Below are 14,312 nucleotides of genomic sequence, written 5' to 3' on the forward strand. Positions count from 1 at the left end.
GAAATAACAATATAATTAAAAAACTAAATAAGTAATATTTTGGTTAATACTATAATATTTTAAATTTATTAAAATAGAAGGAGAGAAAACAAATATATTTTTAAATTACAAAATTAAGTACCTGTATAAGACATACTAATAAATACATAAATTTATAAAAAATTTGATAGTAATATAGTATTTCTTACAATATAGTATTTCCTCTTTTGTTTATTCTAAATTTATAGCAGTTTATGGCAATTAATATTGGTATTGTTTTTCAATTATTTATATAATTTTGTAATAAATAAAAGTATTAAAAAATGTCTTATTACATTTATAATCTAATTTTTCAATCTCTACAAGAACATGATATTGAAAACCTAAAAATTTGATATTTGCATTCTAGGTATCTAACGAATAAAGTAGATCGTTGCGTGACCGGCTTAGTGGCTCAACAACAGTGTGTTGGTCCATTACATACCCCTCTAGCTGATGTTGCTGTGACAGCCGTTTCACATTTTTCCATGAAAGGCATTGCAACTTCTATTGGCGAACAACCAATTAAAGGATTAGTGAATGAAACAGCTGGTGCTCGAATGACAGTAGCCGAAGCTCTTAGTAATCTGGTATTTGCGAGAATTTCTGCATTACGAGATGTCAAGTGTAGTGGCAATTGGATGTGGCCAGCAAAACTTCCAGGCGAAGGTGCAGCACTCTACAAGGCTTGCTCGGCAATGTGTTCACTGATGAAGGAACTTGGAATCGCAATTGATGGTGGTAAGGACTCGCTCAGCATGGCCGCACGGGTAGGCAAGGATATTGTCAAGGCACCCGGTACTCTTGTCATATCTTGTTATGCACCATGTCCAGACATTTGTCAGATAGTCACTCCGGACCTTAAACTACCTGCTACGGGACGAGAAGGTTGTTTGTTCTTTATTGATTTGTCTTATGGCAAGAATCGGCTTGGAGGAACGGCCCTGTCTCAGGTTTATTGTCAATTGGATAATGATGTACCCGACGTCGAAAATCCGCAAGCTTTAAAAAATGCCTTTAATGTTACGCAACAACTAATTACCGATAAAAAGATCTTTGCCGGTCATGACATTAGTGATGGTGGACTCATTACTTGTCTTCTAGAAATGTGCTTTGCTGGAATCTCAGGAATAAACGTTAATATAACTCATAAATCTGCATCTGCTATTGATATTTTATTTTCTGAAGAAGTTGGTTGGATATTGGAAGTTGATCAGAAATATCAAGATGAAACGATAAAAATGTTTCAAAGCTATGGAGTTCCAATATATTTAATCGGAAAGTCTGTGGGTCTTGGAATGAGTTCAAAGATAGTTGTTAAAGTTCGAAATGACATTGTATTGAACACTACAGTGATTGATTCGATGAGTATTTGGGAAGAAACTAGTTATCAGCTAGAACGCCATCAAACAAACATTACTTGTGCCTTGGAAGAATTTTCTAAGCTAAAGGAACGAACTATTCCAGCCTATCGTTTGAGTTTTGACCCTGTCAGATCTAATTCGATATTAAAGGATTTATCAGAGCGTATCAGAGTAGCCGTCATAAGAGAAGAGGGTATTAATGGAGATAGAGAGATGGCAGCTTCGCTGTTGGAAGCCGGTTTTGATGTTTGGGATGTTACAATGCAAGATTTGTTAGAAAACCAAGTTACTTTGGATCTGTTTAGAGGTGTTATCTTTCCCGGCGGTTTCAGCTATGCCGATGTTTGTGGTTCTGCTAAGGGATGGGCAGCCAGTTTCCTCTTTCATCCATCTTTACGTGAGCAATTACGACGATTTGTTGTTCGTGAAAATACTTTCAGTTTGGGTGTTTGCAATGGTTGTCAATTGATGAGTCTATTAGGCTGGGTAGGCGACGAGGATACTGAAGACAAACCAGGAATTTGTTTAGATCATAATCTGTCAGAAAGATTTGAGTGCAGGTGGACCACTGTTAAAATTGAGAAATCGCCCTCGATCATGTTAAAAGGCATGCAGGATAGCGTGCTAGGTGTGTGGGTAGCTCATGGAGAAGGGAGATTTACTTTTCGAGAAGAAGTTTTGAAAACTCTTGAGCGGAATAACTGTTTACCAATCAGGTATGTTCTCATATTTTTAAATATGTTTTTAATATATATTTCAAACAAACAAATGATTTTTGTACTAATATTTTTGTGGAAGTAATGTGAAGAAAAAATTTTATATAATAAGTATAAAATCTTAATTTGTCTCTTAGTAAATTAATTATCTCAAGTATAATTTCTTAAGAAAATATTTAAAAATAATATATAGGGTGTTTTGGTAAAGGCTGGCAATCTCTTGTGGACTTGTTGAGTAGGGAAAAATGACCCTATAAGTTCCTATAAAATTTTTTTTATAACGCTTCTTTATCGAAGTATTTGTTTTTAAAGTTAAAATTTCTAAATCAATATTCTTAAATAAATATAAATTTGAAGTAATAAAGGATTAAGAGCCGTGACAGGGTGTTAGTGTCTAAATATTTCATATTTTAAATTTATTGTGAAGAATATTAAAATAAGTCCAAATTAAGTGTTCAAATTAAGTAATAGAAAAAGATGATGTAGTAAAAAATAAGAGTTGATAAAAAAAAATTTGACTTTGTCCTAACCTAGGCGGTGCTCCTTCTACATCAGGTGAAACTGATAATACTAGTAACTAAATTTTTTTAAACCCTGCAACTTTTGTATGTAAAATTTTTGATGTTGCTTTGATGTCGAAAGTTTTACCAGTTTAATACTTTTTCTTCCCTGTATAATAGATAGAAGCTTATAGTGAGTGAGGCATATAAAACTTTACAAGCTTTTATTTTTGAAAGCACATGTTATGCAAACAATGTGTTACAAAGGGTGGACCAGGTAGTAAAGTCACCAATTTTCTCGAACTTTATATGTATATGTTGTAGTATCAATCCCCAACTACTTCATGTGCACGTGATACGGTGCAGTATTCACGTATTCGTATTGAAAATTTTTCGTGTATGTACATACGTTTATACAAATATGTGAGCGAGGTACCGTCAGCAGATGGCAAGCGCAGCCTAGCGGATAAGGCAACGGACTAGAACTCTGTATGTTGCAGGTTCAAATCCTACTTTTTCCCAACTTTTTTTAAAGTAAATTGTTACAAAATGTGCATTAAATTAAATGATGAGGCAATGTAGAGCCGTTGAATCAAAAAATTAGTGTTTTTATTATTAAATTTAACATTGTATATTCACGTATTTTACGTATTTTTGTTTGCAACTATATGAATATCAAAATATGAATATAAAAAAATATTTGATTGATAGAACAGGAAATCAAATTGACCAATATTTTGTCACAGGGTAATGGTATTGGCCAAACGACTGAATTATGACGCAGTGATTCACTAAGAATACTTGAAAAGGGCCCAAATCCAGGGCCGAAACGTTGTAAATTCGTTTTTATAAAAACATTAGCCAGTGTAGGTCGCCGAATCTTATGAAAATTTGTTTTTAAATTACTGGCGATATATAATTTACCACTTTATTGATTGATATCGATAATTAATAAAAAACTCCATAATCACATTTACAATAATTTTGCTTTATTTTTATATTTATTCGGAATCTTCTTCAGAAAATCTACATATTTGTGGATGATAATCTTCAAAGAAACATTTAAAACATAATATCGATTTATATCAAACATATTGTATAAAGCTTACATCTTTTAATTGACAACTGCACGGTTTCTTTAAAATTGTTAGAGAAAAGCAGATGTCATTAACATTTAAAAAAATATATCTTTCGGTATTTAATTTAGACGCAAAAAGACTCGAGATGATGCAATAAAGATTCATTGTTTAATATTGCACCAATTAAGCGCTCCTGTTTTTGCTCTCATTATACGGTATGCATGGTTTGTGTCTTTGATGATTATTATCCAAATATATATAAACTTTCTGAAGAAGATTCTGAATAAATATAAAAATACAGCAAAATAATTGTAAATGTGATTATACAATTTTATTAAAATTAATTATCGATATCAATCGAATTTTGATATTTGTATAGTTGCAGACAAAAATACGTAAAACTTTCATGTTAATATACAATATTAAATTTAATAATAAAAACACTAATTTTTTGATTCAACAGCTTCACATTGCCTAATCATTTACTTTAATGCAAAGTTTATAAAAATTTACTTAATAAAAGTTGGGAAATGTAGGATTTAAACCTGCAAAATACAGAGTTCTAGTGCGTTGCCTTATCCGCTAGCCTGTGCTTGCCATTTGCAAACCTTGCTCATATACCTACTTGTAAGAATCTGGTGAGAGATGCGCCGCGGGCGGGGATCTTGATAACGCACAGATGCGAAAACGCGGAGCAAGCGCACATGCTCCGAGATCGCGAATACCGGAGCACTCTCCTTTGTGAAAAGATAGCGCGCGGTAATATCTCGAGAGCCTTTCAGTTGTAATTGTGTAAGCAGATTACTTATACAGTAAAGTCCATAATTGTGAGTTAACAAGTGCTTTATTCGATTCGATTATTATTATCTCGGCCCTTCTCGAAAACGCCAACCGACCATCCTTTTTCCTCTCCATCCCCTCTCTTCTGAGAGACCCACCGGGACTTATCCTTACATACTCGTATAAACGTACACGAAAATTTTTCAATGCAAATTTTTCGCATATACGTGAATACTGCACTGTGTCACATGTACATGAAGTACAATAGTTTGGGATTGATACTACACATATTATAAAGTTCGTGAAAATCGGTGACTGCACTACCTGGTCCTCCTCTTGTTAGATAAACATTGTTTGGTTCTGAAGGAGAAAAAGGAATATTATTTAAAATATTAGTTGAATTTGAAGTATAGATGCTAAATGATCATACACAACAAAGGTGTAAATCCATGTAACCTTCACAAAATATACTTTGGGCGTAGTATAACTAGTAAGTTCACTCTCTGTGGATCTTTGACAGAAAAGATCAAAGATCCTTTCTGTCTCAAACATGTGATATTCCGACATGTCTTTGACCTGCTAAATCCGGCGGCGTGCGCGCATGCGAGCGAGCGTGTTCACGTGTGTGTGTATATGTGTATGCAGAATAGAATATATTACGTGCATAAATAATATATTAGCATTTAGCATTTATACAACTTTTATTTATCAATATGAGTAGAATTAATAAGACACATCTTGATAAAAGTAAAATACATTAAGAATATTTTATATTTATAACAGGTACACAGACGATTATGGCAATCCGACTGAATGTTATCCTATGAATCCTAATGGTAGTATAAATGGCATTGCTGCTATTTGTTCTAAAAATGGACGACACTTAGCAATGATGCCACATCCAGAAAGGTGTACTCAAATGTGGCAATGGCCTTGGAAACCATTAGAATGGAACTACAAAGCTTCACCATGGCAACGACTTTTCGATAATGCGTATAAGTGGTGCCAAGAATACAATTAAAAAGTTCATTATCAAATTCAATACATATTTAATCAAAAAACTTTATTATAATGTACTTTAACACTGTTCATGTATTTTTCTGTCTAATAAAATTTATAATGTATACTTAAAAAAATATGAATGTGTACAGTTAAACTTATGTTAAATAGAATATTGTCATGGATTGATACAAGTTATAATTGTGTTCGTTTTTTAGTTAATACATTTAAATGCTTTACAGGGGATCTGGACTCAATTGTATGAAAAAAAAAATAACTTGCAGCGAGTGGCAGGTCTTTAAATGATGGCACTTAGGAGTTATAAAACAAAGCGGTGTTTATTTGTTTTCTTTTCTATGTAAAATGTATACAGAATGTGTGTATGTCTAGGGGTACACAATACAGTAGATTATATTTGTATTTAATTATTTGGTTTGCGGCATGGCAAATTCAAAAATGCCTTTTATTGGCGTCTATAATTTAGGTTACGCTCCCGGTATAAAATGTGCGCAGCCGTGAGCATAACCAAGATCGGCCCGTACAGCTCCTCAGACTGTGATCCATTCTCCTTTGAGATGGTCTACCCCGGAGTCTGGGTTGCCTAGTGTTGAATGACAGGATTCTTGGTCGGTGTGTGGCAGAACTGAAATATTCGCGGCAGTGATGAAGGCAGTGGTGATACTGAGGAGAACGGACAGGCCTGGATGTAGCGCGGGTTTGTAAATCTGTATACGCTGAGATCCCAGGCAACAGGCTTAGCAGAATTAGGCGCCAATCCGTATATTGATGGCAAACCCTGCATGGTAGCTGCAGTTGCATATTGCTAAGGATACAGGGTCTGTTCGGGAATACTAGGCCGTTCGGTAAAAAGGTTGAGGGCGATGTTTCCCGGTTGCTCGTTTTCTCTGCGATAGCTGCTCCTGGGTGATCAGGCTCTGCTGTTGATGATTTGTCGCTCCTGCCGGTGCTGACTCCTCAGCCGATGTCGCTGTTCTGACGTACTTCTCTCCTTCGAAAGCTGCTGCTGCTGTCTCCGTTGATATAGCTGCTTCCGACGTTTCCATCCTTCCCTGTACTGGAGGTCTCTTCCTAGGCGTGACAACAGTGCTCGGTTGCGATATACATGAAGGTTTCCTTGTTCCTAAAAGGGGTTATCGGGCCAATCGGGCACCGGATTGGTAGAAATGCAAGATCAATCGGATTCAATCCGGTATTTCCAGATAGAATTGAAGCAATAACAATCGGTTTCAATCGGATTTTTTGACGAAGTCTGTCAATCGTTTTTAATACAATTTTTCCGGATTGACTTGAATCCGCGCCAATCGGTTCCAATCGGCGAATTTGTATCTGAATTGTCTATTGTTTTTAATACAACTTTTCCGGATTGACTTGAATCCAGACCAGTCGGTTCCAATCGGCGAACTTTTATCACGGATTGAAACCGATAGACGCGGATCAAAATCTATCTGAACATTCCTGATTGAACATGATTCAAATCTGACCCTATTTGCGTCAATCGGTATTTTCCGCATCAAGAATCCAGATTCATGCGGATTCAAAATTTTCAATCGGTTTTAATCGGTATTTTCAACAGGGTTGGTATAGTGACTTGACGGCTGTTCCGTAGGGGTGCCCAACGCTGCAACAATAATAATAATTTATTCCAGATCAAAAAGATAGCAAAACTTATAAACCTTGTAACGGAGATCTGATTTTTGCTTCCTCATAGAGGAAGTTTTGTTTTCGTGAAGAAATTTTTTTCCAGTTTTCTTTGGCAATATTTAAAATGTTTTAAAACGTCTAAAAATCATATTTTTACAAAATGTCCGTATGTGTGTGTGTGTGTGTGTGCGTGTGTGTGTGCGTGAGCGTGTGCGTGTGCGTGAGCGTGTGCGTGTGCGTGTGCGTGTGCGTGTGCGTGGGCGTGTGTGTGTGCGTGTGCGTGTGCGTGTGCGTGTGCGTGTGCGTGTGCGTGTGCGTGTGCGTGTGCGTGTGTGTGTGTGTGTGTGTGTGTATGTACGCATTTGAATGTCTGTGGTTGCTCTAACTTCCGTAAATTTTGAGATATCGAGCCTAATTTTTTTTAAATGTAGAGAATCACTAAAGGAAGGTTGGTATTGATTTTTGCGATGATCGGTAAATGGGTTTCTTTTTGAACAAATCTTGAATTTTTTGAGAAATGTCTGTGGTTGCTCTAACTTTTGCAAATTTTTAGATATCGGGCTATTTCTAATTCTATTATTCTTTCCAGTCTTTTCTACCCCTATTTCATATATAATTGATTAATATTCGGTTGATTAGTTTTTGAGTTATAAATGTTTGACATTTCACGGAATCCGTACATGAACACTTACATTATACTGGGTGTTTCAAAAGTGATGCTACAAAATGTAATGGTGAAATGTATACATTAGTATAAGCAAAAAGTCCTAATAAACATAGGTAGAGGCTCCTCTTTTTCATTATACAGGGTGTTTCAGAAGTGATGGTACACAATGTAATGAAGAAATGTACACACTTGTAGAAGCAAAAAGTTTCAATACACATAGGTAGAGGCATACCTCTTGAATATGGCGATGACCGGTAAAAAGTTTTTAATTTTTAATTTTTTTTTAGAAATGCTTGTGGTTGCTGTAACTATCGCAAATTTTCTTTAATGCTGATTTCCCAAAATTTCAAATGTCTATAACTCAAGAACTAATTAATCATATTTTAATGAATTATGGTATATATGAAATTTGGATTGAAAAAACTGAAGAACAATATATTATAATATATAATTAAAAAAAGTAAAGTAAAGTAAAGTAAAGTGTGCAAATTAGAAATTTGCACATGGCTTCCTCATAGAGGAAGGTTTAGGAGCGAAATCTAATTTTTTTCGATGTTTCTTGAAAGTGTGCGAATTAGAAATTTGCACATTGCTTCCTCATCATTGAAGCGTGCAAATTGGAAATTTGCACATTTCTTCCTCATCATTAAAGTAGGCAAATTAGAAATTTGCATATTGCTTCCATTGTTATGGCTTCCTCATAGAGGAAGCATTAAGAGAGAAATCTAACTTTACTACGATATTTCTTGAAAGTATTCAAATTATTCTCATTTCGCTCTTAAAGCTTCCTCTATGAGGAAGCCATAACAATGGAAGCAATGTGCAAATTTCTAATTAGAAAAAAGTAAAGTAAAGTAAAGTGTGCAAATTAGAAAGCACATGACTTCCTGATAGAGGAAGCTTTAAGAGTGAAATAAGAATAATTTGAATACTTTCAAGAAACATCGTAGTAAAGTTAGATTTCTCTCTTAAAGCTTCCTGTATGAGGAAGCCATAACAATGGAAGCAATGTTCCAATTTTTAATTTGCCTACTTTAATGATGAGGAAGAAATGTGCAAATTTCCAATTTGCACGCTTCAATGATGAGGAAGCAATGTGCAAATTTCTAATTCGCACACTTTCAAGAAACATCGAAAAAAATTAGATTTCGCTCCTAAACCTTCCTCTATGAGGAAGGCATGTGCAAATTTCTAATTTGCACACTTTACTTTACTTTACTTTACTTTTTTTTGGATAATCTTATAATTTGGATAATTAGTCTTGAAATCTATGGACACAAGTTTATAATTTTGTGAATCTTGTATTTTATCCGCAATTTTGCATTCAAGTTTATTAACTTGGAGGAGTAAGGATGTAAAAGTTCGATCACAGAAGCTTTCTTTATTTGATATTTAATATGGTTTAATTGAACACAAATATCAAGCATACAAATATTGTAGATATTTTGGTATTACTTATTGAAATAATATTAATAGTATCGATAGAGAGAGAGGGAGAGAGTAACAAGTACGTTATATAAACATAGTTATGTTAATCTTTTTTTAGTGGCGATCGTGGCGCAGAGGATTGTGCGCTGGTCTGGTAATCCGAAGACCTGGGTTCAAAACCAAACAAAACATTGTTGGTTTTTCTTTCGATCGCCACATAGAGAAGTGGATATAGAGAGAGGTGTTATAAGAGGTTTGGGCACGTTCCTTCAAAAACGCCTTGTAACCCTAAGGGGAATCAATAAGATGTATCTACATCATGTTAATCTTTTTTTAATTTGCAGCTTTATTTCACAAGTAGATATACCAGATCTGCCGGTTATTACTTTTTAATTTTTTCAAGAGATGGCTCTGGAAAAAATGGGTAGTTCACAGTATTAACTGATATGCTATTTTGTTGCTATGACAGCAACCTTGAAAACGCCATAGTTGTTTAAACGTTTACGAGTTAGCATCATGTTTTTTCATTGTGGTAAACATGTCGAGTTTTGAGTCAAATATAAAGCATTTGCGGCACGTACTCCTTTTCTTGTTCACTCAAAAGAAAAACGCAATTGAAAGCCCGTCGTATACTTGTACAAACGTAGGATGACAACTTCCCAACGCAAGATACTTGTGTGTATTGGTTTAAACAATTAAAAAGTGGAGATTTCTACTTGAAAGACAAAGAATGCCCAGATCAACCAACAAAATTAGAAGATGCTGAATTGCAAGCATTGTTGGATGAAGACGCTGCACAAACTCAACAACAACTGGCAGAAAAGTTAAGAATTGATCGACAAACCATTTCTGATCGTCTGTATGCCATGGGAAAGATCCAGAAGACAGGAAAATGGGGGGAGAGGCTCACTTGGACACAGTACAAGTGGACACTGTACAAATGGACACGATGCAAGTGGACACGGAATATTGCACACGGTTCATTTGGATACAGAAATTTTGGATACATAAAAGTTGCACCCCGTAAAGTTGAACACGGCGCAAATGGACGCCGTTCCTTTGAAAAGTTGCAGACCATAATGTTGGACACGGTGTAAGTGGACACTGTAAACTTGGACACGGGGCAGGTGGACACCGTTCATTTGCACACAGTAAAAAAGGAATATATTCTCTGCTTTAAAATACATATATTCTCTCATAATTAAATATATTTTCTGCTTTAAAATACACGATCCTGTAAAATTATCACTTTTTAAATCATGAACGGTATCCACTTGAGCAGTGTCCAACTTTTGGCGTGCAACTTTTACCGTGTGCAAATGAGCGGTGTCTACTTGCGCCGTGTTCAACATTATAATCTGCAACTTTTCAAAAGAACGGTGTCCATTTGCACCGTCTTCAACTTTATGGTGTGCAACTTTTATGTGTCCAAATGAACCGTGTGCAATATTCCGTGTCTATTTGCACTATATCCATTTGCACAGTGTCCACTTGTACTGGTGTTCAAGTGAAGGCCACTCGGAAAATGGATACCACATCAACTGAACAAAAGACAGATGGAAAAGCTAAAAACGGTGGCAAACTTTTGCTTCTTTGTTTCAAAAGAAACCCACACAGCACAGGGAACTCCCGGGGAGCTCCCGGGGAGCTCTTAAAATTGGTCGTAAGCTTCACTTGAACTTCAAACGAACTCGCACGGAGCCCCCTGAGAGCTCCTATGTCCGCTTTTGAGAGCTTCATTTAAGCTCGCCGGGAATTCAGAAAACATGTTTTAAAAACTCTCTGCGAGCTTAAATAAAGCTCCCAGGGAGCTACGTGCGAGTTAGTTTAAAGTTCAAATAAAGGTTATGAAAAATTTTATTAGCTCCCCAGGATTTCTCCGTGCTGTGTGGGCATAGTCATCAAAAATATATTTAGGTCATTAAAAGTTTATCCACGATCCAGATAACTCGCTGTCGGATTATACCGGCTTGCCTCTTATACTAATATGGGAGAATTTTACTTACGAGAAAGACTAAAGTGCGGTCACCACGTCGCGGCAGTGAGTGGTACTAGTACTAACTCGCTGGAAGCTTGTTTTATCAAATTTTGTAAGCTTCCAGAGAGCTCAGCTAAATGAACTCCCTGGAAGTTTGTTTTGTCGAATTTAATAAGCTCCGTGGGAGCTCAGCGAAATGAACTTCCTAGGAGCTTAATCGGAGCTTTGTGCTGTGTGGGAAGTCTTTTGTTACATCGGATCGTGACTGGAAACGAAACATGGATATATTTCGAGAACTCGAGACGCAAATAATCATGGGTTTCACCAGGACAACCATCAACTCCAATCCCAAAATCGAATCGCTTCGGAAAGAAGACAATGCTGTGCATTTGGTGGGATAAGAAAGGTGTCGTGTACTATGAGCTTCTAAAACCTGGTGAAACAGTTGATACTGCTCGCTACCGACACCAAATAATCAATTTGAACCATGCATTGATTAAAACCGACCAGAATAAGCTCGAAGACACGGAAAAGTGATTTTGCAGCATGATAATGCACCATCACACACAGCAAAATAGGTCAAAGATATGATTTCTGCACTTGGTTGGGAACTCTTGTAGTACCCTCCTTATTTATCCGACCTTGCTCCTTTCGACTACCACTTGTTTACATCGATGACACATGTACTTTTCCAGGAACACTTCAACAAATACGAAGAAGTTGAAAAATGGCTTGTTCAATGGATCGACTCAAAAAAGGAACGATTTTTCTGGCAAAGCATTCATAAATTGGCGGAAAGATGGGGGAAAATGTATAGCTAGCAATGGCGCATACTTGGAATAAAATTTTGTAAAAATGATCTTGTTATACACAGCAAAGTTAATCAAATAGTATATATTAAAAATAAATTAAAGTAATATAAGATAAACATAATGTATACGACTGATCATGTAATCTGTAATAATATATTATTATACACATCACGAGTATCATAAAACAGCATGTCATAAATCTATCATTGCAAAGTAAATCTTGATGTCGATCATTTTATGACGTAAAATTCATCATTTTAATGTCACATTGACGTTTTTGTGATTAACTTATTCTACTTGGGTTATTCAGAGTGGATCACTGGTAATAAACAGATAAATAAAATTATTAATGTTGGTGTTATTGTTAAACAAAGCAAACTGCATATTAATGAATCTTCCCGAATAGAAATGAAATCATGCATGCCTTATGTAGGGTCAGGGCCCGATAGGGAGGAAGTAAGGAATGCCCTAATCAGGAATCCCTGACATGTGCCTGATCCGGTACGCCTGATTCCCTCATAGAATTTTGTTGAGGTTTTACCGCGCAGCAAATACAGTACTCGATGACGAGAGAAACACAACTTTATTGAAGAGTCATAGAGGAACAAAAAGAAAAGGAAACTTAAACCTGTATCCTTAATAGGACTGCATATGATCAAGAGCTGGGACGGAACTAAAACAAAACTAAAGGACTGATATGCCACGGCAAACGCACGCACACGTACGCACACGCTCTCTGTATTCCTACACCACCTAACTCTAGCGCTTTGTATTTTTACGCCTGTATTCATGCGCCCACACAGAGGCTTGAGAAACAACTAGTCCCAACAAATTTGATAAACGTTAACCTGAATATATAACACTAGTGCCACTACACACTATGACGTGCTAACTCGTCACACGTAACGTTGCAACGACGTCTTAACTGGTGTTTAAAACGTAACTGCTGCGTCACCATCATGTAACTAACAGCCAAATTTTTGGTGATAGAAACGTTCCCAATCAACAAAATGATGTTTAAAAAATATTTTTTTAAATGTTTGAAAAACATTTTTTGAAACATTAAAAAAACATTTAAATAATGGGATAAGTCCCCTTTTTCTCATGTAAAAAATATTTATTTTACATTTAAAAAAATATTTTTTTATTACTTAATAAACATTCATTTTAATATTTACACGAGTAGATTTTTATTATTAAATAAACATTTATTTAACGTTTAATCACGTTTTTTAAATATTTACTGAACATTTGCTTAATGTTTAAAGAAATGTTTTTTTAATACTTGAAAATGGTTAATTTATTTAAAAAATTATTTTATTTTAAAGGATTTTCTTAAAAATGTTCTAAAAAATGTTAAGGATGTTTAAAAATGTTTAAAGATGTTTTACTATAAGATTTTATTTATTGCACTTTTTATAAAATAACACTATCATTTATTTGAAAAAGGTAGTGAAGGGAAAGGCTGGAGAGGAGTGATCGGGAGACGGAGGAGGTGATGGAAAGAGGAGACGGAGAAGTGACAGTGGAAATGGAGGAGAGAAGAAAAAGTGAAGGATAGGAGAGAAACTGAAGTGGAAAGTGAGAGGAGCTGGCATGAGTCGGCAATCAGGAACGGAGAGGACGGAAGTGGTGGGGGAGAACAGAGGTGATCGAGAATTGATACGGAGAAGGAAGAGGATTGGACGGGAGGTTCGAGAGATCGATAGAAGCGGAGGTGGGGAGTGATGAGGCCGAGTGCGAGAGATCGATGGACGGGAGAGAAGGCGATTGGTAGGGAACTGAGCGGATGGAAATGATCGATAGTCGAGCGGAAAGTCGACCGGCGAGAGTACAGGAAGGGAGCTGGCAGACGAAATCGGACGGCAGCGAAGAGGATCGGCGGGGGAGAGCGATGGAGGAGAGGAGAGAGGGGAGAAGGAAAGATGCAGAGGAGAGAGTAAGGCGGAGGAAGGAGGTGACAGGAGTGAAAAGGAGAAGGAGAGAGGAGGGAGGTAAGAGGTGGAGGAGAGACAGAGGAGGTAAAGGGGGACAGAGAGGAAGACGGACAACGAAAGAGGAAGAGGAAAGTGAGTAGAACGAGAGGCGAGAAGCGGAGGAAGCAGGGAGAACGGTCAAGGAGGAGATGGAGGAGTGGAGAGAGCGGAAGAGAAGGAAGAGAGAGAGAGAAGGAGAAGAAGAAGAGAGAGAGGAGAGCGAGAGAATAGGAGAAAGAAAAGGCGAAGGAGGAAAAGAGGAAAGGCGCTACGGAGAGTGAGAAGGAGAGAGGAGGCGACAGGACCGGAAGGACGAGTAAAGGAGAGATGAGA

At 36.5% G+C, this 14,312-nt stretch overlaps 1 protein-coding gene across 1 annotated transcript; it reads left to right on the forward strand.

Moving 5' to 3' along the window:
• Positions 1-388: 388 nt before the first annotated feature.
• On the forward strand, positions 389-5,645 carry LOC105557021 (phosphoribosylformylglycinamidine synthase-like; the record flags this gene model as incomplete). Its single annotated transcript, XM_012004146.1, has 2 exons — positions 389-2,098; positions 5,241-5,645. Coding segments are annotated over 2 exons (1,948 nt in total), but the record flags the coding sequence as incomplete, so codon positions are not given.
• Positions 5,646-14,312: the final 8,667 nt, after the last annotated feature.

This window comes from Vollenhovia emeryi, unplaced genomic scaffold (assembly GCF_000949405.1).
Source record: "Vollenhovia emeryi isolate VEMERY1.0 unplaced genomic scaffold, V.emery_V1.0 DF939650.1, whole genome shotgun sequence".
NCBI classification, from domain to species: Eukaryota; Metazoa; Arthropoda; class Insecta; order Hymenoptera; family Formicidae; genus Vollenhovia; species Vollenhovia emeryi.